This window comes from Poecilia latipinna, unplaced genomic scaffold (genome assembly GCF_001443285.1).
Source record: "Poecilia latipinna isolate Pla-1442-1.1 unplaced genomic scaffold, P_latipinna-1.0 Scaffold596, whole genome shotgun sequence".
NCBI classification, from domain to species: Eukaryota; Metazoa; Chordata; class Actinopteri; order Cyprinodontiformes; family Poeciliidae; genus Poecilia; species Poecilia latipinna.
In genome coordinates this window covers 147,028-171,293 of record NW_015113212.1, presented here as the reverse complement: position 1 = coordinate 171,293, position 24,266 = coordinate 147,028, and the positions used below count along the sequence as shown (strand labels likewise).

Sequence of the window (24,266 nt, the reverse complement as noted above, 5' to 3'; positions counted from 1 at the left end):
CTGCGATGGAAACACTAATGGTGATTTTGCAGCGAACATGTTGAAATCGACTGACATTTCTACGAGCCAATCAGAAAAGCCGATTTCTCTACCCGTGCCATTTTTAACCAATCGCTGAACGAGAGTTGCTGTTCCCATGTTAGGTAGATCGCCCCGACTATAAATGGGCGGAGGAGTCATTGTCGAGGAATGTGCAGCATAACTCAGAAGCCATTTTGTGATGATATCCCTTGTTGAGAAAGCCTGTGAGGATGCTGAAACCAGCGAACATGGTTTACATTCCTGTTTGTTTCTCCCTCCGTCTCCTCTATTTTCACCGTGGCAGCTGTCAACCGACTGGACATTAGCAAAGCGGGGTGTCGAGCTGTGCTCACAGGGTTAAAACGCCACTGAAAATGAAAGAGGAGAGTGTCTGTTTACTGTCTCTGTCGAGACATGTAACACCGTGAGTCTTTTCCAGTCTGAAATCTTCCAGCATCTCTCACAAACCAACCGTCTCCTTTCAGTGACCGTGTTATAATTCACTCTCGTTACCGGGGGAGAAGGAGAAGCAGATCCGTTATTTATTATTATTATTATTTTTTCTTTCTCTTTCTCTCCAAATGGCTTCTGTGAGCCTTGTTTCCAGTCCCCAAACCCCTGTTCTTGACAAAAACATGACAGACTCTGAGCTTGCAGGGGATGAAAGGTCGAGTAATATTCTTAATGCAATTCTTAACACGCTCATCTGTGCGATTCAGTGCTGTGGGTCTACATGCTTGTGTTGCTGTTTATTGCAGACATTTCCAAGGTTCCTCCCCCTCTAAATTTTGTTTTTGCATGTCTTTTTGGTGCATATCTGTGCAAGCGGCCTATATTTTTCATCATCGTGCCGATGATTCATTATCATTTCCATGCGAGGTAGCAGACCTCATCGTCCTGTTGTTATGCTGCTGGGATTCATAGAGCTGTTGTTGCCATCTGCAGGGTATTATGCAAATAACTAATGACGTAAGCACCACGCCCATCGTGCTGACACACTCCCCCTGGCGGTCACCTGGTAGAACAAGTCAAAATACGGTTCATGCAAGGTTGACGTTTGTTTCTTCAATGTCCAGGCCTTTGTGCTCGTACTGGTTTTTTTTTTTCAAACTTTGAATTGTTTTTAAAACTTTGAGCGAGAAACTAACCATGTGCAGAAAATGTTTACCTTCAGGTGTATGTGATTTTGTGCCAATTTAGTCTTATCAAAAATGGGATTCAAAATAATTTGCAAGTAATTTGCAGACATTAAGTTTGACTAAAAGTTCTCAACTCAGAAGATTTATTTCAGGTTCTAGTTATTTAATTACTGAAGTATCAATGAGCTATATAATTAAATTATGAAGATGTATGCTTATTATGTAAATAAGAATGTCAATATTTACTGTAGCTTCAGGCATGACCCAATGAGATTGTTAAGGCAAGATAACCTTGAGTGCAATACCACAGTATTTACACCAAAAATATTTTTGCATTCATTTGATACAGAAATGCAACAATTATTCTTGAAACAATATATTTAATGATAAAGTTAAACTATCCTTCTGATACAAAGTAGAGTTTATGGCATGTAGATGGCCATGTTCTACTGCAACAAAACATCGGAGACTTCTTTTAGCATCTTGGAGCTGGCTTTCAGGGTGAATGTACTTAGATGAACATACCTTGTTATGTTGCCACTTGTTTTAAAATCTGGTTTCTTTATTGAACCATCTTTAATTCACTTCCCAGACTTATAGGATGGATATATTTTGGATTTTACTATAATTTTCACTCAGGAGCCCATTACACTATATTTATATATATATTTTTTGTAATTGGGACATGTTATTAAATTTTTCCAAAGAAGTGTTAAAAGATCCACATTTTTTTGTTTGAATAGTTTAGTTATTTTACTTGTACACATTATTTTTATTATTTTTTTAATTGACATAAAATACCTGTATAGCTAGCAAAACTAGTACCTTTTGCTGAAAAAAGTTGAAGTTTTTATTGTTTTTTTTTTTTAGTCTGCAGTCATCTGAGAGGAAAGTGTTATCTAAATCTGGGTTAAACATACAATACTTTCTAATGTCAAGCTGTTTTTGTCCTTCTTTCCAACCTGCATTATATTTATTAAATTGATGAGATGTTATGAAAATACATTAAAACCAGAAAGGAAATTTAATATGTCCCACACTGATATAAAACTGTACCCAAATAATAATAAGAATAATAAGAATAATAAACATTTTTATATATTCATGCACAATTCTTTTGCTGTTAATTTTTATGTTTTTTTAGTTTGCAGTTTTTGTAACTTTTTCCTGTGAATCACAAGTTTTCACAAGTTTAGTTATTAAAATATGTCAGTTTTAATTTTTAATTAGTCAACCGCTGCAAACCTGTAGAACATTAACCAACCTTCAATAAAGCAGCTACTGATGGGTTCATTTGAAGACAAAAATAAAACAGTCATGTGCTGTTTTTGGTGCACACAATCTTAGAGGTGAATTAAAATTTGACATAATTGCTCGTCCAGCTGAAGGTGATGAGTATATTTAATTTTATTTGTTGAAATATTAAATTATTGTTCTGCCAAATTTGTCAAAAAGCCCAAAACATTTAGGGTGTTTGAGAGGCTGGCTATACATACGACTTGGAAAAAATATAGATATTTCTATTTAAAATGATATTGAGCTTTGCATTAATGTAACATTTTCCTTCCTCTTAGGGAGGATGGTGAACTGGAAGATGGAGAAATAGACGATGAGGGAATTGAGATTGAGGAGGAGAACAAAGAGGCTGCTGAAGTAAAGGATGACAACGAGAAAGAAAAAGAGAAAAACAAAGAGAAAGAGGAAAAGGCACGAAGACACGCAAGAAAAAGATACAAAAAGACCAGAGAGAAAAGGAAGTCCAAAAGGAGGAAACGTGAAAGGCAAAGAGTAAGTTGAGAAAAATCACATCTCAATAAATATCGTCAAGAAGGTCAATTATTTCTGTAATAGTTCGTTCAACCCCCCAGAAGCCGCAGATATGCTGTTGCTTGTACACATTTCTCTGCCACAACTTTTCATTCCACTAAACTTTACATTTTTATACCCCAATGTAACTCTATGTGAACAAAAAGCATCTTTAACTGACAGCTTTTGTGACTTACTTGTGAAGGGTATCTGTGACTGTTTCACTGCAGAAACACAAAATCTTACTATTTTTGCTCTAGTTTATAGTTCAAATATCTTAGTACACTATGAATAAGACAAAAATAACTTACAAGTAACTTTTAAGATATAGGAGCTTGTTTTAAGTGAATACTTCTTGAATATTGATTAAAAAGTACTAAATGCACTGGCAATTCTTTCATTTATAATATGACCGAAATATCTTGTCAGAAATCTGTTGGTGTACCTAGTCCAGTATTTTCATTAATATTCAGGAATTATTGATTTAAAACAATTTCCTGTGTTTTGCTGAAAAGTAACTTTAAAGTTAGTTTTATCGTATTGCAAGTGTATTAAGACATTTGCACTAGAAACTAAACAAAATTCTTGGTAAGATTTAGTTTTTTCAGCGTTGCCTGACAGTTGGCAGTCAGCAGTGAGAGATAAGATCATATTTCTATATCTAGAACTCGTAGTTTATCTTCTCTAATCCTCTAAATCAAAAACAGGCACAGCTCTGCTGCAACTGAATATTTTTGCATTAGTTGGTTAATTCAGAATCCGGTTTTCTTTTGTCCTTTTCTCCTCAGCATCATTCCCCCTCCAGCAGCTCTAGCTCCGACAGCTACGACTCGGACTACGACCGATCAGAAAGGCCCAAAAGCAGGAAGGGCCAAGGCTACAGCCGCGACTCTGACAACCAGCCCTCTCAAGTGGGTTTATCACCACTTCTACCTGGCTCACTAGTAGCTGTTTGAGAATTAAAAGAAGATATTGCTCTGTTTGTTTCAACCAACAGCATTCAAAGGGACTCCATGGCAACTCGAAGAAGTCATCCCCGCAAAAGAGCAGCGATTTTGATAAATACAGCGACGATTACAGCGATGATAAGTATGACTACGATGAGGAAGAGGAGGATTATGAAGACGACATGTCGGAGTACCAGCAGTCTAAAGATGGGAGTCAAGGGAAGGGACGCTACTCAAAGGATCAGATGAGCAGAGGAAGCTTGAGAGGGATGAAGCAACAGCAGTGTACGATCTGGTTTAAAATATGAACATGTTTTCCTTCAGAAGTTTATCAGCATTTACTGAAGATTACTGAGGTTTTTCAGCTAAATATTGAGAGACATATTTATTATATTTTCAGTCGGACAGAGAGGAAGGGGCAGAGGGAGCGGACCAGGAAGAGGGCGAGGGATGCTCCTGAAAAACAAGAAACTGAAGGGCAAACCGTGGGGAGGGCGCGGGCGTGGCCGGGGAGGAGACCAGGGAATGGAAGACATGGGACCAGTAAGTACCGAATAAACTCATTCAATTTTGTGCGAGTTTTCATTTCTATATCTCCTATAGAAATGAGGCTTGATTTTCATTTATTTTGTGCTGCAGGAGGGAAAAATCTCCTCTGGCTTTCAGAAGAAGCGACCAATCATGAGCAAGGAGTTCATCAGTCAGCATACGGTTGAGCACAACGGTAGATACATCTGCAAGTACTTCCTTGAGGGTCGCTGCATCAAGGTAAGGAGACGCCTGGATGTCCAGCTTCTTCCCACAGTGATCACTGGTGATACTTAAACATTGTCTTTTGTGTTTTCACAGGGGGAACAGTGCAAATTTGAACATGAGCTGGTTGTGCCTGATAAGAAAAAGGAACTCTGTAAGTTTTACCTGCAAGGATACTGCAGCAAAGGAGATCACTGCATTTACATGCACAATATCCTTCACTGAATGTTCTTATTTGTGTTCATGTGCAGAGTCTGGAAAAGTATTCATACCGCTTGACTTTTCTTGCATTTCGCCACATTATAACTACAAACTAACTATACTTTAAACTTCTTTATAATTTTAATCCTTATTTGTTTACTGTGGTTTTTGGTGCTCTTTTTTTTTCTCTAATCATCTCTAACACGGCCTCAAAAAGAATCTGTATTAATATTAAATTACACAAAGGTAGACTCTATTTGATAATTAGGTGACTTTTTGCAATTGATTGCACTGCACTGAATTTAGGGGAATCTTTACCAAATGTTTGTAAAACTATTCAGGAAATCATTTTTCTTATTTAATCTATTTTACTTAATTCCCCTTCAGGAATTAATTTTTTTACTGTTCTTTTGAATTTAAATTGAATAATTATTTGTATTTATTTTCCCAGTCACAATAAGATGCCAGTATTGCACCAATAATATTTATTGATGTTTACGGGTAATATTGCAACAAAACTAGAAAGTTTATAGTGTGAAAATGTTTTCTTTTTTACACACTGAAACTAACATCTTGATTAGGTTCCTTAACCTTTGTTTGCACATGAATACCCCTGCAAGTTCTTTCACACAGGAGCCAAATGTTATCAAGGAGAGAACTGCAAATTTTCCCATGATGCTTTGAATGATGTCACAAAAGAGCTGCTTGATAAGGTAATCTTTAATCTTGTACTAGCGGTGTCCAAAGTACGGCCCAGGAAAATGGAAAATGTTAGCTACAACACAAAGTATTCGACTTTTTATAACCAAGCTTTTATAAAAGGTTGAACAGTTTCTATCTAGTGACTTTTACCAAATTCTCTGAAAAAACTAGATGCCTTTCTTTAAATACAGAAGATGTGCAAAATCATTTTCAAGTTTTATATCTACAATTTTATATTCCATTTTATTTTGGCCAAAAATTTTTTTCCATGTGACCAAAACTTTGGACACTCCTGCTTTAGGAGCTCATTCTCCACGCTGCTAGTCTTAGATTTTAACGTTTCCTCTCTCTGATTCATGTGACAGATAATTAACACGGAAGAGGAGAACGCCCGGGAGGATGAGTTGGAACTGGAAGATCTGAGAAAGCAGGGTATCGCCCCACTACCAAAGCCCCCTCCTGGAGTGGGGTTGCTGCCCACCCCGGGTCAGAGCAGTCCAACAGATGGGGCATCTGGTCAGGGTGGAAAGAAGATTCCCTCTCTGTTTGAAATCAAGGTTCATCCCACTGTGGACTTGGCACAAAAAATTGCTTTGAGGTAACCAAAATTTTCTTAAATCAAAGTGATATAAAAGGTGACCTTTTATGCTTCCTTGAACAGGTTAAGATAGGCCTGTGGGATTCATTTTTCCGAAATATTGAGATTTTAGTCTGGTCAGTTCTGCCTATTTTGAGCTTCTTTAAGAATGAGAAGTTTTGGGGGCATCTTGTCACTTTACATCCAAATAAGCAGCTGCTGGCCACACCCCCCAACTCAATGTCTACACTCCTTTACACAATTATACAACCGTACATCTTTGAAAAGTAAAAGTAGAACCTCCTGCACAACTAGCAAGAAAGCAGCAGGTGGTTTCTGGTTGACAAGTCTTTTCCAGCAGCCATTGTACAACACAAACAGCAGTAAAACCAGTTGACCAAACATGCTGGAACTCAGCTCAGGTTGCTAGGTGATGGGCGGAGCTCCACCGGGGTTGCTAGGTGATGGGTTGGGCTTTGCTGAGGTTACTAGGTCAGGGGTAGAGCTTGCTGATTTGTGACGTAATATTCAGAAAATTTCTGAAATGGGTCACTTTCCAAAAAATGGAAATTTTGAATAATATTTTTAAGCTACAACATTTCGTCACTGTAACAATCATCATTGTCTTTCAGCGGCTCCAACTTCTCCCAGAATCAGGCGGATGGGTCCGAGGACACTGCTGCGGCTGCGGCTCCGGTACCAGCAGCTGAATCAGCTGTTCCTATAGGTCTCCCCACGGGGCCAACGATGCCTCAGAGTCCCCCAGGAATGCTTCCCCCTCACGGATTTCCAATGCAACCACCGCCCCTCTCTGGCCAGCCCCCACCGTTTCATGGAGCCAGTATAAACCAGCAGATGAATATGCAGAAGCCTCCGTTCCCACCAGACATACAGATGCTACAGAACATGTTATCCTTCTCGTCGTTTGGTCAGAACCCAGTGGATTTATTAGGCAGCTTCTTTCAAAACCAAGCCGTCGGTCAGCAGGAAGGTCAGTAATAATTTATAACAGCAATTAAATCAGTTTATTTCCCTTCATTTGTTACTAAATATATATACTGTTTTCAACAATGTAGTGGAACCTGGTCAGGCCTTCATACAGAACCTTCAGCAGCTGATGGGTGCAGAGTCACAGCTGCAGTCTTTGCCACCAGCGGTGCAGAAGGCCATCTTGTTACACCTGACACAGCAGCAGCAGGAAGCCCAGAGCAAAGAGCCACACAGAGCAGATGGACAACCTGATAAGAACGACAACAGAGGTGAGCGGATGTGTTTATTTGCTGACTGGAGGATTTACTGATAGTAAATAACATCAAATTAAATGATCTTCCATTCTGACTTAAAACTAAAGAAAAATGCAGTACATTAAAACTGGCCATGGTGACAATTAAAGTGTCTTGACAATTAAACACTCATGCCCCTTCAATGTTTTCTACATTGTGTCATGTTATAGCCTCAGACTTGGCACCAATTAACTAGGATTTAATGGGACAGATTAACACGTAAGCCTGACTGTAAGTCTTTTTTACACAATAATTGCAATACGTTAAAAACGCAAATAATCAAATAATAATTTTGTTTTTTAAAATAAGAAAATAAACATTTTATTACCCAAAGTACAATAATACACTATTCCATTGTAGAACGTTTAATCACTTGTGATTTTTTAAATGTTTTTTTAATATTGTACAAAATAGGCTGAAGTGGTTAAATGGAATAATCTGCAGAATTTGCCAGTTTTTTTAAATCATTAGAATAATTGATAACTGAAGTACTAAAATAACTGTTAGTTGCAGCCCTACTTAAAAGTATCAAAGAAATGAGACTGAAATTAATTTTCACTTAATTTTCACTTAATTTTTATGAATTTATTAATACAAAAAAATACAACCAACTATAAAATTTCTTTCCACTTCATATTTAAGTGCTAGTTTTTGCTTGTCCGTTCCTTACAATATTATAAAATGAATGAACAAAAACAGTGATTATATTGTGATGGAATGTAAAATGGCAGCTTTTTTGTTTATAACATATTTTTCTGTAGATGAAACAACAAACTGGTACTCAAGCGATGATGAGGATGGGGCCTCTTGTGTCTCCTCCATCCTGAAATCTCTGAAGAAGCAGAATGAGGTGCAGCAGAGTCAGTCCAAACCCCTCCATCCTGCGTCGGCAACCCCAGCTCTGGGCGACCCCAGGCTCATGAAGGAACGAGCCCCACCTAGCGACCCCAGGGTCAAGACTGACCCTAGACAGCGACTCCAGGATCACAGTAAGGAGCTGGACGGAGCAGCGGATCCAAGACTCCCCAGAGACCCCAGGAAGACGAGACCCGGCGATGTTGGCCGCCAGCAGAGTCATCCTGCTCCTCAAAAGGCTCCAACAGGAGAGGAGGATGAGGAAGGAGAGCGGGAACTGAAGGACAGAGCGGTTCTGATCCCTCTGGAGGCCAGCCCTGGCATGGTGCTGCGGGACCCTCGCTGTCAGCTAAAGCAGTTCAGTCACATTCGGGTCGACATCCTGCTCCAGCGCCCCGCCTTTGCTCAGACTGTGGTGTGGGCGCCGGAGGACCTCATCCCTTCACTTGTCCCCAAACAGGAGCACTCCATCAACCTGCCCCTCCCCCCTCTGATCGCCGACGCTCAGATGAACAGAACCAACCAGCCCGACCATTCGATAGTCTCCATCCCGCCGCCGTCCGACCCCAGACTAGCAGCCGCCCGTTTAAAGGAACGTTTGGGCCGGATCCCCGGCGGATCCCTGGAGACTCGATCCTCCACAGAGAGGCCTGTAGATCCGCGGCAACAGAAATCTCTGGACCCCAGACTCAAGCGGAGAGGGAGTCTGGACTCCAAGGTGCTCGGTCAGAAGGAATCCCCCTCAGCGGGAGGACTGGTGGACCCCAGGCTCCACAAGGCCGGCGCCAACTCGTCTCCCCCAGTTGCTCAAGGCAAGCCGGACCCTGAGAAACTGCCGCCGTATGCCCCCCGGTTGGCTTCATCCGACGGAGGGCTGGAGAGTCCCACCACGATCCTCGGGGGCATCAGCTTGTACGACCCCCGCTCTCAAACCGACCCGGCTCGCAGGGAGCCGCTCGATCCTCCTAAAAAACCAGGGATTCTGAAACAGTCATCGAAAACGGAGAACTCTCTGGCACCATCTCTCTCGCCAACCCAGCGAAGTGGGTCGTCTGAGGAGGTAAAAAGCACAGAGGTCGCCTCCCAACAGATTCCTCCTGCTACTTCCTCCAACGGAGCTCCGCCTGCCTCACCAGTCAAACCCCCCGCGGTTCATAACCTCCCCATCCCAACGCTGGCCAGGCTGATCCGGCCGCAGTACGCCGACCCCAGGCAGGCTAAACAAGGAGGACAGGGGACTGCAGGACCGCAGGAAGAGACAGAGGTCAGCAAGGACCAGGAGGGGAAAACGGAGGAGGACAAGGACAAGGAAGAGGAAGAAGTTATGGAAGAAGAAGCAGAGCAGAAAGATTCAGATGAGACAGACGACAGGACACTGAAAGACGTGTTCAAGACTTTTGATCCCACTGCTTCTCCTTTCTGTCAGTAGATTCTTAGGCGTGGAAATTTAAAGCAACAAGTAAAGCTGCAGGATGTAACTATTATAAAAATGGTCTTTTACATATTTATTAAAACTATCACCATGTCATGACAGTTTGGGACAGATAATCTGTGAAAAGATCAATCTCCTCCACCTTCTTACCGAGCTGTCTGAAGAAATGAACCGCTTTGACCAAAAACAACCAATCAGAGCCAGGAGGAGGGTCTTAGTGCCGTCAATCATTTTCATGTACTTGCTGCTCAATGTGGTACTGACGGACAACTTACTGTTACAGGAAAACCATTTATCCGCCATCATCAATGGTTATGGTAACAAGCCTGAGAGGAGGAGGATGAGCAGCACCACACTGAGGGTGATTGACAGCACTAACACCCTCCTTCTGGCTCTGATTGGTTGTTTCTAGTTGGCACTGCGGGTACCTGGAGATGGCAGAGTAGCTAGATTTTTTTTCATAAATTATATGACATACTGTCACGACATAGTAACAGTTTCGACAAATATGTAAAAATATGTATTTTATAAAAATTGCATACTGCAGCTTTAAGTTTTGTAAAACATTATCACTTATCTTTATTTAGCAATACACAGCTCTATTTATTTCTGTAAATAATCATGTACAGATTATCACAGCTTCACATAAAAACAGGAGTGTGGGAAAAGTTGAGGTGTTATGTTTTTGATTCTCTTCATGCAGACTATTTTGAGTATACTCACTACTATGACAGTATTTATTCCTTTCCACTGAGAGCTAATTATGTGTCCTTACTTTTATATTTACATTTTTTACCAGAACCAGAGATTAGCTTTTAATTTGTCAATGACTTGACCTTTTTAGAAAACCAAGAGTCCTTTCGTCATATGCATCATAAAATTGCATTTCAGATTTATTTCCAGGCTGCTAAACTTCTTAAAATTTCTGTACAGTTGATGCGTTTTGCTGAAATGTTTGCACTGCGTCATTTTAGCTGAGCTTGCTATAGTTTCTTCTTTTTGCTGTTTATATCAGGCATTGGGAACTCAATTTGACTCGCAGGGCCTTGCAAATGCATTTGTATCTTTTACGCATTTTGTCACGTTACAAACTTAATATTGGGATTTTAGATTGTTCTAAAAGTTGGAATGGTGTGTGTTTGTATTCAGCACCATCTGGAGACTGAGAATGTTGCCCATTCTTCACTGTAAAGCAGTTCAGACTGTGTTGGACTGAGTGAAGACTGTATGTTGTCATTAATTTGCTTTGAACTTTGACTGGGCCATTTTAACACATGACATAAACCTTCCCATCGTTGCTTTTAGTGCTACTACTAGCAATAATTTTGGTAATCGATTATTCTGATAATCAGTAAATTGGAGCAAAGGATTACTCTGCAGCTAAAACAACATACTTCTAACATCAACATGTAAAAGCTCAGTCCTTTCTGAGCTTTTACATGTTGGATTATCTGATTAATATTTGGATTAATCAAGCAAAGGGGCTGAATACAAATACACGCCCCACGCTTCTGAATTTTATTTTTGCTAAATGGTGTTTCATTTCTCTGTCACTTTTAGAGTTATACACTACTTGTGTTGGTCTGTAATGCCAGTGGTTATACGGTGGCAAAATGTGTATCATTTTATGGATTACACTCACTCTTTAATCCACTGTACATGTGCCATTTTACAAAAGGAAAACACTGACCAGCTTGGAGGTAGCAGGTAAATGTTTATTTTATGTCCTAAAAATGATAAACAAAATGAAAAATGGATGAAAACATTTTTCCATGTATTTTCTGTACAGAAATATTATCAGAAAGGCATTACAAGTAAATGTATATATGTAATAAATGTGGCCCTTATTGCAGTTTCTATCTCTGTTTGGCATTTGTAGAGCACTGTATTTCAGCCTGTATTCATAAAGCGAGATTGTTAAAGAATGAGGCATTTCAGTAGCGGCAGCTTTTCTCAGTAATGTGTGCTGCTTTTTGTTTTCCTAAAAAATTTAATGTTCTCTTTTGTTATTTTCTGATATTTTTCATTATAAATGTGCATTTTATATTATGTGTACAGTGTGTTTTACTGAGTGCTTCATGTATAAACAGATTTCTATTCCTCTTCGTATGGTGACACCAGCTTTTCGGTTTTAACTACACATGTTCATCGTTTAAGTGGTTTTATTATGAATATATTGAATAAAGAAGTGAAACAAAGTCACATTGTAGCTTTTATGTCAGTTCCTGTCCTACAGGTACAGTTTGACATATTAGTTCAATTTTAATATGTGACACTTTCATTGGCCTTCTTTAGTAATATATTGTAAATATAATTGTTATTCTTGTCATTTTTAGACGATCCTAAATTACTCTTGGAAGCTGTATCTGAGATTCCAAGAATTTCATTGCTTCTTTAAATTTCAAGATCGTTTGACGGGAAAGAAAAGAGTTAATCTTCTAATTGTTTTTGTTCGAAGATTATAAGCCTGATTTGACCACATTACATCTAGTTGTTTTGAATGTACAGAGCTGTTTACTTGAAGGTAGTTCTTGCATTAACCTGGGGGGCGAGACTGGGAGCTAAAGCGTGTGATGATGTTTTTCTTAAACCAAGATCATCCGTTTCTGGGTTAGTCGTCTGCTGGGCTCGATAGATTTCCAACTTTTTCTTCCACTGGAAGCACAAGGCTGTTGCTTCTGCACCGTCGGAGTTGGGCTCCGGCTGCTTCAAACCCTGGAATGATGGGAAAAAAAACAAAACTCAGAGGCCAAGAACAAACCCCCCCCAAAAAAACACATCATGTAATAAATGCAGTTAAGGGGAAACTATACAGACAACAATGGTTAAGATAGTGTTTTTTTTTATTTTAACTTTGTTTTTAACTGTATTTTTCTTGTCTTCTGTAAAGCACTTATTGCTGCATTTTATTTGCAATTTCAACATGACTGAATATATAAAACATAACTGAACACAAATGGGGGAAAAAAATAAATAAATAATTAAGTTAATAGTCCAGTGAGTGGTAAAGAGTTGAAACAAAAAAAAAAATGGCGAAGCAGAAAGAAAAAATCTATAAACAGCAGCAACAACAAATCAACTGCTTTTGTTAAAAAAGTACATTGCTGCTCATCTGCAGTTGGCTTAAGGATGCACAGACAATCTAGGAAAATATTTGAAGATAATTTTGTGTAGGAAAAAAAAAACAAATCTGAGGGACAATTCGTTACAAGAAATATGATGGGAATTATGTATGTTCACGTTTTAATAGCTTAATTTTATAACATCTGATTATTTGGTTTCCTAAAAGACCTGAGCAATATCACATATCACAGTGTGACTGTGTCAATGTGTGGCGTTATATTGACCGTGATGCAGGCTGTTTCTGCAGCGTGAACCCCTCTCAGAACAGTCTGAAGAAGGTTTTGTGCGTTCTTCACCAGAATCTCATCAGACGATTTGCAGCCAGGCGTTACAGCGTTCACACTGTGTAAAAAAATAAACTCAGTAAATACGTTGACAGTGGCATTTATTGTGTAATCTAGTTTGTTTTATTTGTCTCCCAGACAGATTTAGTCTGCTTTTGCTTTTTTTTTTTTTTGTTGTTGTTATGAAAACTAAATTTTTGGTATCATAATTGAGTAAGTACAAAATGCAGCTTTCATATGATGTTTATTTATTCAGGGTAATAAACTACATCCCAGTCACCATGCCCCTGTGTGAAAATGCAATATCCCCCCTTGTTAAAACATAAACTAACTGTGATTAACTACACTTTTGGTCAAGACTAGTTTCACTGGCTGCAGGCCAGATTACTGCCTCATCAGTAGGATTAAGAAATAACTTAAACAGAACCTGTTTGTCAACACGAAGTAGACTAAAATATCTCAAAATCTAAATTAACCCAAGTGACGTGAGGTCACTTGGGTTTATTGACAGAACAATTGTTGAAAGCACACCACTGAATCCAACTATTAATGGGCAAAAAATAAATTAATTAATTAATTAAGGTTTTGGAAAGGCTTATCAGAGTTTGGTCCTAAATGTATTTGAGATGCTGTGACAAACCCTTAAACAAGTTGTTCATGTCTGAAAACCCTCCCAAATGGTGGAACGCCAATTCCACCATTTTTAAGTCAACAGTGACTTAAAAGTCTCACTTGATGCCAAGTTTTGTGGTTGGCGAGCAAATACTTTTTTCACAAAATGCCATGTTGACTTGGGTAGCTTTATCCCCTTAAAAAATGAAATATTTCAAAAACTGTTATAATTTAATCAATTTACCCCAGTCTGATAATGAAATTTGTTTGATGAAGTGAAGTATAAACAGAAGCAAAAACAGAAGAACTCTGTATGCCAACAAGTACGGCACCCTACGCTTAAAGATCCCTAACCTGGAAATGATGCTAAGCTGATTAGTGATGGTCAGAATCTGCTCAATGATGAGGGACAGTTCAACTGTGCAGTGTTTGTCCAGGCTGTGGTTGGCGATAATGCTAATAAACTGAGTTACTGTCTGACAGTTTGAGATCACCTCTTTGGCTGCATTGACAAACACATCTTTGTTCTGCAAAAAATAAAATAAATGGGTTAGTGATGCCTGAAATTCTGATGAAAGAAGTAACTTCTGTTGGTCATTACCAGTATTGGGCCTTTCTTCTTTAAGTACTGTGTCATGTGACTGATTGTGTCGGCCATCTTTCTCGTCACCTGGACTATTTTGTTGTCCTTTGGATCCCAGCTGTCACTTTGTTGCTTCAGAAAAACTGAAGTGTAACTCAGAGGAAACTCTTCCCTGTATGCGGTAGAGGTGGCCCCAAACTGTAAAGAAACACCAGATTCAGATTTTATTGTGACACTAAATAATTTTTAAACTCTTAATTCATGCCAATATTGAAATTCTTACGTCTTTTTTCTCATCTTTGGGTTCATGCTTCACAGCAGCTGCGAGGACAACATTAGTTTCTGCTGCATCTACTGTTTCTGCATTGCCTCTCTGCAGTGGTGGCATTTTGTCAGGGTATTCCACATCTTTGACTCTAGATGGCGTCATTGCCAACTCTTTGTTGAAATCCTCGTATGACTTTCCCTGTAAACCAGCTTTGATGTTCTCCTTAACTTCTTGTTGAATACCGTCTTGCTTCATAATCTCTGCCACGAGATAATGAGCTTTTGCTGACCAGCACTGGATCTGCACATCTAAACTGAGGGTGTCACAGAGATAATGAGTTTCTACGATGAGCCTCGCCCTGCTGATTATATCTGAGATCTGAAAGCACAGGTGATCGTTGATGGACCTCAGGTTAGAACGGGCCCGTGGGTCACGGATGTAGTTCAAGCAATCCTCCGCTCTTCTGGCTGCTAATTGAACGTTTTCAACAAGTTTCTCTGCGGCCTTTTCAAATTCTTGTTTTGCTTCTTCTGAATGTTCAGATGCAGAATGAGTAATGTCAACAATGCTTTGAAAAGCAGAGACAAAGTTTCTGTTCTCTTTGCCTAGCTGATTAGAAAGCACTCTAATTTCAACAAAGAGTCGTCTCTGCAGGAATTCTGATTTTGCAAGTTGGGTCAGATTTGGGATTACGTCAAGTTCTTCTAAGGCTTCAAGATAAGCATCAGTGAGTGTTTTTAGCTCATTCTGGCAGATCGTCAGATGTTTTGACTTGTAAGCACTTTTGCAGTTCAGACTAGTGAGTCTTGTAGCCTCTTGGATCCTTAAGGAGTTCTCTGACAGAGCCGACAGTCGCTTCTGAGGGTTCAGCTGATTTATTGTAGCCGATGTGCCTAAAATCTTATCCAAGGAATTCAGCAAAATCTGAACAGAGAGACCCCAAAGGAGACAGAGGCCCTCACGATTATCCACCTGTCTTTCAGGTAAAGAGGAAAGCTTTATGAGAAACTTTGTATTGTTCTGGGTTTTGCTCAGCTTGTTGTTCAAAATGCTGAATGTTTCCTGAGAATCAGCGGATTTCAAATCAGATGATGTCAGAAACTGGACCACATGCGTGCATAAACTCACCACTTCATTTAGATTCTGTGTAGCACTGGATGTGGTGGTTTGCAGGTTTCTTTGCAGTTCATCACATGCAACATGATACCATGTTCCAGCTACAGGAAGTAAAACCTTTCGGATGTTGCTAATGAGGTCAGAGAACTGCACGCTGTGTTTGCGGAGAGTCTCAGTGCTCATTGATGAACTCATTGCCATCTCTTGTGCTGTCTGGACTAGTAGTGGCGTCAGCGACACCAATTCTGATCTAAAGCTTTCCAGCGTCTGTGACTCAATGGTGTTGACAATCGCTGAGCCATCCTTTGCGGCCTGGACATAGCAGTTCGACAGCTCAAGAACTCCAGTGCAGACCTGGTTGAGGGTGGACATGTCTTTCCCTTTAGTCACAGTCAAAACTTCATACAGAAGGGGTAAAAGGTCAACATGGATCAGTATAGGTTCATCGTAGACAGCTGCCTTCTTTAAATCATTGCTGTCATATTTATGAGCTGCTGCTGCTTCTACAGTTTCCGTATCTGAGGGTTCATCGTGTTTTGTGAGAGAATCCATTTGCACCACTTCAGAAAGAGGAGAGTCTCTTGCCACATGATCCAGGCTCGTCCCATGAATATCCTGTAATTGTGAACAGGACTGTGAGATTTCTGGCCTGCGTGCCGCCTCTCGCAGCGGGCTGAGGAGATGTGGGTGCTTGTGTCCATCCAGTCCTTCTCTCAGCACCTTAAAATGCTGAATCGCTGCTGAAACATTGTTTGTAAATGTGGAATACATCTCCACATTCAGAGTGGAGGCAAAGTGGAGCATGTGTCTGACCGACTCACCCACTTTGGTTTGAGAGGACTGAGCCTGTTTGACGAGGACCAGCAGGCCGTTCCTGTATATTGGGTTATCGCTTCTGTCCAGATGCCGTCTCACTGACTGAATCACCAGCTTCATGTAGAAAATTAGGTTTTTAGCATGTTTATCAAATACCTTATAGCTCTGTTCCCTGTATGCTTCATCACATCCATGACGCTCCTTGACCATTTCATCGACCACAAGACTTGTGAATTCTCTTAAGTCCATCACATCACTTAGAGTATCCTGTAGCTGACTCGTCTCCTCCTCCCATTTCAGGCACACATCATGAAGCTTTGGAAGGGTTTGCCATGAATTATCCCCCAGCTCCAGGGAAAGAAGGGCAATCTGACCTCTTAGTCTTACAAGGCACGCCTGTGAGTTCTCCACACTCTCCACGCTCTTTGTATCTTCAGCAACAGCTGAGACAAAGGTTGCTACTTGGATTATACAATCAGTGGACGATATGAAATCCTCAACTGCTGGCTGGAGAAACGTCAGATCCATGGTTTCTGTAGCTTCGGTGTCCAAGAGCCGTCTTACTGTGCCTAAAAGATCATTGGCTGTGCAAGGGGCAGCCAGAAACGTTTCCAAGACTTGATGAAGAACTGCCGTTTTTAGTACTTTATCCAGTATTTGTATTTGTTGGATTAACAAAAGGCATGTCTTATTAGATCTCAGTTCAGTGTCATCACTTTCTTCTGAGGATTTTAAGATCCGTTTTATGTCAGACCAGAAGTGCAGAATGTGACGGCAGTGGCTCACTATTCTTTGTTGCGACTCTCTTCGTGAACAATTGGCTACAACCATGGCATGGAAGACAATGTCTCTCACCATGCTGTCAAAGCCACTGTCCTGAATCAGTGCACTAGAGCAATTATCAAGTAGGTGCAACAGGCTGTGATGCCTCCCAGTGTAGAACCCGTAGGGACCCAGTGGTCCTTTGTGGCCGTCACTCCTGAGAGTTACACTGATGTCGCTGACCGTGGTTTGGATTTTGTCTAGAATGAACCTCTTGGCAGCTTGGGCCTGGTCACTTGTAGGGTGTTTGATGGTGGTGCACATTGCTGTGTGGAGCATGGAGATGCACCTCCTCAGTGTTTCTAAGGAGTCAAGAAGCTGCTTTGTTTGTCTGGGATCCAGTAAGGAGTTGGCCCTGTCCACCGTGAGGTCATTAAGGTTGAGCAAAGATTCAGAAAAGTCTTTAAAGGACCTGAGGAGAGATTTAATATCCAAAGAGGAGCCGAGCTTAGAGAGGGACTCTAGAACCCGATCAGCTGCAGCCAGAACTTTCCTCACAACCGCACTGTCCGCCACCAAAAGGACCTACAAGCAGACAGATCACTGTCAGCCACAAGCAACATATTTTAACAGAAATTTGATACATAATCCAAAACAATCAAAGTCATGAACAACAAAGTCCATTTTATTTACTCTTTTTTCATTTATTGAAATGTCTGGGCATAGAAAGAGTCACAAAAAGAAGGTAACTTTTGCTTAGTGATGGAAGAGATGAGACTGCTTTCTGGTATAAAACAGTACAATGTGATTCAGAAGAATCATTTCATCTCAATTTATAGAAGCAGTTGGAGCAAGAAGATCTCTCAAGTTATGAGAGAGAATTCAAATATGTTCCAAAGTATCGTCCCCTTTGAAGAGTTTCTGTACTGAATTATCTAGGTGAAATCAAATGTGCGCAATAAGCACATAAATTAAGATTTCTATTTTTTTTATGTTCAGGTCATATGCATACATTTACTTAATTCACTGTTTTGAAGATCAAGAGAAAAAGTTGCATGCAAAGCCTTAGTTATAGTGAGCACCTTCAGTGCATTTTATTAGGATTTTATGCAATCTTTGCAATATGCAGATGAGTGGTTTTCAAAACTTCTCACAAACAAAAATTTGACTTTAAAAAATCTCCTAAGTGAGTATTTGAAGTTCATTTTCAAGTCCTGCTAGATTCTTGTTTGGATTTAGGTCTGGAGTTTGACTGGCTGGGACATTTGACAGGGTAATTGAAATGCTGACAGATGAATGTCAAATCCTTTGCAGCTCTGTAACCTCAAATTTTTAATTGACTCTAACCAGATTGCCCATCCATGTTAAAGAAATGCATCCCCAAAGCACTTTGTAGTCCTGCCACTACAAAGTTGTATAGTGGGAATGATGAATTCAGTGATGTGAACCGTCAGCTTTCTGTCACACATAACATGTCAGCCTGATCTCATCTGACCAGAGCTCTTTCATGCTATAGGGCAGGGGTGTCAAACTCAATTTCACCGAGGGCCCCTTCAGCATATTGGTCCCCCTCAACGGGCCACATTGACGGTACAAATCAGGAGTGCATCCCTGCTAAAACACACCCCAGACAAAAGGTTGACTTCCCTCATTCAGTTCTGTAGAGGTTTATAATGAGTCAATGGTCCAGGTGTGTTAAGAGAAGGAATGCATCTAAAGTTGCAGATGGTAGCTCTGGAAAACTAGACTTGGGCACCCCTAGCATAAATGTATAAAAATACAATGCTAAAAATACATTAAACAACACTTCATAATGTTAAATAATTGATTTTATGTATTGAAGTTTTAAATATTACATTTGAGTTTCCATGGATGTAAAATTACTGCTCAGTTTAAAAATTACAATATTTAAATCAGTGTTTAAATATTTAAAAGGTAAGAAAACAAATGATAAAAACAAGTCACATGGGCAGACATTATAGACTTTACGCAAAGATTTAGTCTCAGAGGCAACTGAGATCAATTAATTAAAAACATTCTTTCTGAATATCATCTCATGGTCTCTGAACTAAATGCGTCTTTCTGACCGGGAGCTGACAGCGTGTTGAAGAGTTATGGACCAGACGCTTTGGAGCGTCTGGTTAGGAAGCGCATTACAAACCTTTGGTTGAAATGTAGTTTGTAGTCAGTTCATTCTCAAAACCTATTTAAAGTCAATCATCGGCCTATAAAATGCTGGGGGGCCAAATGTGGCCCGCAGGCCTTGAGTATTACGCCATAGAACTGCCAATTGGTAATTGAAGTAAAGTAGCTTCGATTTCAAAGAAGCCGACAATGAAGTCGANAAACTTTACTAGTGCTTTGTATTTTTAAATGAAGTAAAGAAGTAGAGCTAACCTCCAACCGGAGCCGGACCTGGACCTGGACCCAGACCTGGACCTGGACCCAGACCTGGACCTGGGTCACGGTCAGGTGTTCCTAGACCTGCTTTCTTGGCTTCTTCAGCTGCAAATATAGAAAACAATATTTGTTTTCAATAGTTTATTGCAATTACAGAAATATTTTAGAGATGAAAAGCTGTAATGTTGGTGCAGGAACTGCCACAAGGTCCTAAACATGGCTGCTTCAACTTCTCTCAATTTACCGATTCCCACAAAAACCTTTATTGCACCAAAATGTTTAGATTTTTTTGCTGCATCTGTTCATCAAAACTCCTGATGCAACAGCAGTTTCCTTACAGTTCAGTCCTCAGCTTTAAGTTTCTCCACAAACTCTCCTGCTCATCAGATCTGTCACCTCAGAGCCTCTTTATCCAGTCAGAGATCGTTTTCTGTGTGAAAACGAGTTTCTGCAGTTTGTCTGGTTATCCACTATACGCAAAAAGTATTTTAAAGATTTTTAACTACTATCTACAAATACCTTTAAGATACCTTGAATTATGGGTGTCATTCACAATATCTCTACAGTCAGAACAAAAAGCATGTTATCTCAAATTCACTTTATGACTGATCGTAATAGTAGGTAGTAATTCACTGCAGATATCTTGAATTAGAGCCTCCATACGACTCAATGATCAGCCAGAAGTTAGAGATATATCAAATAAGTATTATTAAATATGATTAGAGATATCTTAATTCACTAACGCATCTAGTCATATGTTTCAGATCAGATATCTGTAATGTACAGAAAATGAAGCTGACGTGGCATTTAAGATCAGATCCAGATCCAAACAGGGCGGTCAGAACTAAACTGTTCTGTTTCCAACAGTTTCCCGTGGAGCAAACTGCAGTTTCCTCCAACAAAGAAAAGAAAAAAGTCTGAACTGAAACTTAGGGCCGGTTTTAGGGCGTTTCTCCTTTTTTCTGTGGTTTTTACGCATCAGGTCATTGAGAGACTAAAGAAACAGGAAACGGGAACTATTCGGATGTTGAGGGTTGTGAAAGTAAAAAAGAGCCGAACTGGTTTAACTTTTACTCTGTGAAATCAGTTCATTCAGAGAGAAAACGTTCAAACGTTAAAACCTGAGGATGAAACATTTTGAGTTCTCCTGCTGAGCTGATCGGATCTCAGTGCGGAAGGAATCAACGGGTCCAGAAGTTGTGCAGATATTTACCCAGTTCCTCCGCCGCCTGTTTGCAGTTGTTCGCTCTCAGGATGTCCTCTGCTTCCTTCAGGACGTTTTTCTCAGTGTAAGCTTGAACCATCACATCTGTAATCACCAAGAACCCTTTCTTCTGCACCTGGCTCGTCTTCACAACTCCCCGGTTCAGCAGTTCTGACCGGAACTTGTCAAGGTTCTCGTCTGACAGGTTCTCCAGGATGTCACTTAAAATCTTTTTGGCCGTTTTGGGAGCCATTTCTCATAAAATGATCCAGATGAGCTGGTCTGAAGTCAGCCAAGACTCGTTTCCGCTCTCAGCCAAACGGACAGCGGGAACGTTCTCTGTTTAAGTTCTGAGGAAATGAGGTTTCAACAGAGGCGCAAAAAGTGGGTATGCAGCACATGCAACGCATAGGGGCGCAGCACCAGAGGGGGCGCCAAAACCCCGTCTGGAGGGGGCGACGCGCCGATTATGTTTTCCCATACAGTTCAGCGCCTCACGCTCCTTCACCTCTCGCACATAACGAGGTAAATGTAGCGAGTTTTACACTCCACGCAGCGTCGCCTCGGGGGGAAGGGGGGGCGCCGATTTATGCTTTCGCATCCACCTGAATAATGTGCAGTTGCGCCACTCGGTTTCAACAACATCTTTCCATCTAATTCAAACACATTTTCTCTCAGGCATTTGTTGCTTCATATGTTTGATAGATTATTAAAGATGACAATGTTTCTGGAAGTGCCGCGGGGTTCCTTATTGTAAAACAACAGGCCAGTTTACCAGCAGACAGAGGTCCCTGAAGGCACCATTTCTCCTCAGCTCCGTTATAAACATTCAGCTAACACACCCAGCTGGACTTACACACCGTCATAAACCCCCCAGAGAAACTTCTTGCAGGTGGAGACAATTTTAAAAAGTTCTGCTGCTTTTGAGGGATGAAATACTAAACAGGAACAAAGATGGGACACGACAAAATGTGCATTTATTACTGCAGTCTGTGGAGTCTAAGTAAAGTAGCTTTATGTTTCATAAGACAATCAGAACTGCCATCAATAATCCAAACTGCAGAGGAGAATCAACATCCAAAAGATGAAGAGAAAAACGTTTGTCTGTTTCAAAACACAAACATTTTTCATTTCTAACTTGAACTTCAAAAAGGAAGCAGAAACCTGAAGGAATCTGCTTTAATGTTCCAATTTGTTTATGGCAAGATTTTTGCTTTGTTACAATTTTTTCATACATCTGTGAGGACCACTGAAAGAGCAACAGAATAATGTGAATAATGAACGCTGATGTAAGTTTTGTCTGAATGAGGATTTTAACTGAAGATCAGAAAAAAATCAAACCAAAACCAGACAAGAGAAACATAATTCAGACTGTAAATCCATCACAACCTGGAGAAAATACAACTCAGAAATTTATCAAAGGAAAATTTCATATCTAAGTTCATCCATGGTATTATGACAGAATCAAAATCTTTTGGACGATTATCAATTTTAATTACTTTTAAAAGAAGTTGAGGCTTTTCTGAGAATCTTTTATCTGTTAAAGTAATGTCACTTTAACTTCCTTCTATCTTTGTGTTTTCATTAGTCTGTAAGAGTCTCAGAAAAAATCCTTTCAACGTGTTTTCATTGTCATTAAATATGTTTCCCTTTCAGTCTTCAGGCTGGTGTCAGTGTTACGGTAACATGGAGTTTGTTCGTTTGTTCTGTTAAAAATTGTTCAGACAGAAACCGCCTGTGTGCTGGGAGGATCAGAGCGACGCAGGAAGATTAAATGAAAACTGTTGATCTGTGGCGTCCATCCTGACTGGCGCCTCCGTTCTCATGGTTCCAGTGTTTCTAAATAGATGAACGAACATCATTATCAATATTTAAAGTTGAAATTCAGTTTGGCTGTAGCGGCTGTGAGGTTTGTGTTTCTGCCCCGCCTCTAAAACAGGTGAGGTTCTGAGTCCATCCAGGGATCTGCTCACCTGGACCAAAGTCCGAATCGGTTCTGGTCTCCCATCTTGAGGAAAGACGTCTTCTCCGAAACTTTAGATGGTTGGAATAACTGTAAGTTTGCTTTTTCCATTCTTTCAAAATGTTTTCTTGATGTTTGGAGACATTTTGTCTTATTCCAGGTTAAACTTTGATCTCTTTCTGTGTGAATAAAACTGATTAAATGTGAAAAAGGACAGAAACCTGCAGCACCTTCCACAGTGAAATTACATTTATTTCATTCAGATTATGGATCCTATATTCAGCTTTGTTGCTTCACATCATCTGGTTTATTAGCTGATTGTTCTGCATCTTCAGTCTGTCATGGTTTTATTTAACATTATTTAACAAAACTGTTTCTCCAGTTTTGTGGACAGAGTTTCTAGTTAAATGTTATATTCAATATATCTTGAATCTTTAATAATAATAATAATAATAATAACAACGCCATAGAACTGCCAGTTGGTAATTGAAGTAAAGTAGCTTTGATTTCAAAGAAGCCGACATTGAAGTCGATTGGCAAATGAACCATCACAAAAGAGGAAGGCTCTTATTGTCTCACTGCACCCAAGAGATGCATAACCGACAAAAACCATTTCTGCCTGGTTTCGAACCAGAGACCTTTTGTGTGTAAAGCAAACGTGATAACCACTACACTACAGGAACTGTACTTCACTGCTTTGTTTCAGTTTGAGGTTCCAAAGTTGATGATGTGAGATGCAACGCATGAAAATTTCAACTGAGGTTTGCACTCAGATGCCTGGATTCAGAGTACCGACCATGACACCACAGACCCTTGTTGACCTTTAGTAAACACCTGTGATGAAGAGAACATGCAAAATCTGTTTCTGTCTGGTTTTGAACCAGAGACCTTTTGCGTGTAAAGCAAACGTGATAACCACTACACTACAGAAACTCAGGCTCTTTGCAGTGTTCCTGGTAGATGATCCACATTTTGTTAGAGACTAACGTCAACGATGGGCATGGAACAATGTCAAATACTTACAGATCCTCTCAGAGAGCACAGTAACTTGGTGAACAAACTGTCAGACTTATACTTGTGCCTAATTTCACATTACAGTCCATAAATTAAGCCTGGGATCAAAAAAAAACTGTATTGAAGATGTCATTAGCAGAGACAAATGGTTCTACAGAGAATTGGCTAAATGGCTAAAAAATAAAATCAATACTTACAAATAAAAAATGGTTAGGAAGCAAAATTCAAACCTTTGGTTGAATTCAAGTCTCCATTACAGATCAGAGAAAACTAAAGAGAATGCAACGTTGTGTTAAACCATTTGAGAAGCCGGTAGTTTATTTGGAGCCTTCTGGGTTCACGTTACCCAGGAGAGCGGCGCTCTGGAGGAGCTGCAGACGCAACATCTGTCCGTTTCGGAGAAGC

The 24,266-nt window shown here is 40.1% G+C and overlaps 3 protein-coding genes and 1 non-coding gene across 5 annotated transcripts in view; 1 reads left to right on the top strand and 3 right to left on the bottom strand.

The window, feature by feature from the left end:
- The first annotated feature begins 140 nt into the window (after positions 1-140).
- zc3h6 (zinc finger CCCH-type containing 6) lies at positions 141-9,821 on the top strand. Of its 2 annotated transcripts, none has more exons than XM_015042584.1 (12): positions 141-445; positions 2,735-2,948; positions 3,755-3,877; positions 3,964-4,198; positions 4,314-4,456; positions 4,553-4,681; positions 4,763-4,877; positions 5,471-5,580; positions 5,935-6,167; positions 6,779-7,137; positions 7,223-7,405; positions 8,191-9,821. In XM_015042584.1, the coding sequence occupies exons 1-12, from the start codon at positions 396-398 to the stop codon at positions 9,711-9,713; spliced, it is 3,417 nt and encodes a 1,138-aa protein (XP_014898070.1). In that variant the 5' UTR covers positions 141-395; the 3' UTR covers positions 9,714-9,821. The 2 variants fall into 2 exon arrangements, with proteins under 2 accessions (XP_014898070.1, XP_014898069.1); XM_015042583.1 differs by having other exon boundaries at positions 141-688.
- A 418-nt stretch (positions 9,822-10,239) lies between these two features.
- On the bottom strand, positions 10,240-16,916 carry LOC106953666 (uncharacterized). The gene is made up of 5 exons (XM_015042582.1): positions 14,602-16,916; positions 14,337-14,516; positions 14,090-14,262; positions 13,064-13,181; positions 10,240-12,431 (listed from the first exon to the last, which is right to left on the bottom strand). The coding sequence occupies exons 1-5, from the start codon at positions 16,765-16,767 to the stop codon at positions 12,231-12,233; spliced, it is 2,838 nt and encodes a 945-aa protein (XP_014898068.1). The 5' UTR covers positions 16,768-16,916; the 3' UTR covers positions 10,240-12,230.
- The window catches only part of LOC106953676 (catenin alpha-like), an 11,887-nt gene continuing 4,392 nt past the window's right edge, over positions 16,772-24,266 (bottom strand). The window contains exons 3-4 of the mRNA XM_015042598.1: positions 16,893-17,865; positions 16,772-16,803 (exon numbers count right to left, since the gene is read on the bottom strand). Of these exons, the coding sequence (XP_014898084.1) occupies positions 16,772-16,803; positions 16,893-17,865 (1,005 nt within the window). The remainder of the gene's footprint in view (positions 16,804-16,892; positions 17,866-24,266) is intronic.
- trnav-uac (transfer RNA valine (anticodon UAC)) lies at positions 23,708-23,780 on the bottom strand. The gene has a single exon. It is a non-coding gene; the product is annotated as a tRNA-Val (tRNA).

What these genes read in the sequence shown, in the direction of transcription:
- LOC106953666 (XM_015042582.1), bottom strand. Translation starts at nt 16,767, where the DNA reads ATGGACTTAAGAGAATTCACAAGTCTTGTGGTCGATGAAATGGTCAAG. An exon ending in AGAAGAAAGGCCCAATACTG is followed by an intron (nt 14,263 to 14,336) that starts GTAATGACCAAC and finishes TATTTTTTGCAG; the next exon opens with AACAAAGATGTGTTTGTCAA. An exon ending in CAGAAACAGCCTGCATCACG is followed by an intron (nt 12,432 to 13,063) that starts GTCAATATAACG and finishes CCATCATTCCAG; the next exon opens with GGTTTGAAGCAGCCGGAGCC.
- zc3h6 (XM_015042583.1), top strand. Translation starts at nt 603, where the DNA reads ATGGCTTCTGTGAGCCTTGTTTCCAGTCCCCAAACCCCTGTTCTTGAC. An exon ending in GAGCTTGCAGGGGATGAAAG is followed by an intron (nt 689 to 2,734) that starts GTCGAGTAATAT and finishes CCTTCCTCTTAG; the next exon opens with GGAGGATGGTGAACTGGAAG. An exon ending in TGATAAGAACGACAACAGAG is followed by an intron (nt 7,406 to 8,190) that starts GTGAGCGGATGT and finishes ATTTTTCTGTAG; the next exon opens with ATGAAACAACAAACTGGTAC.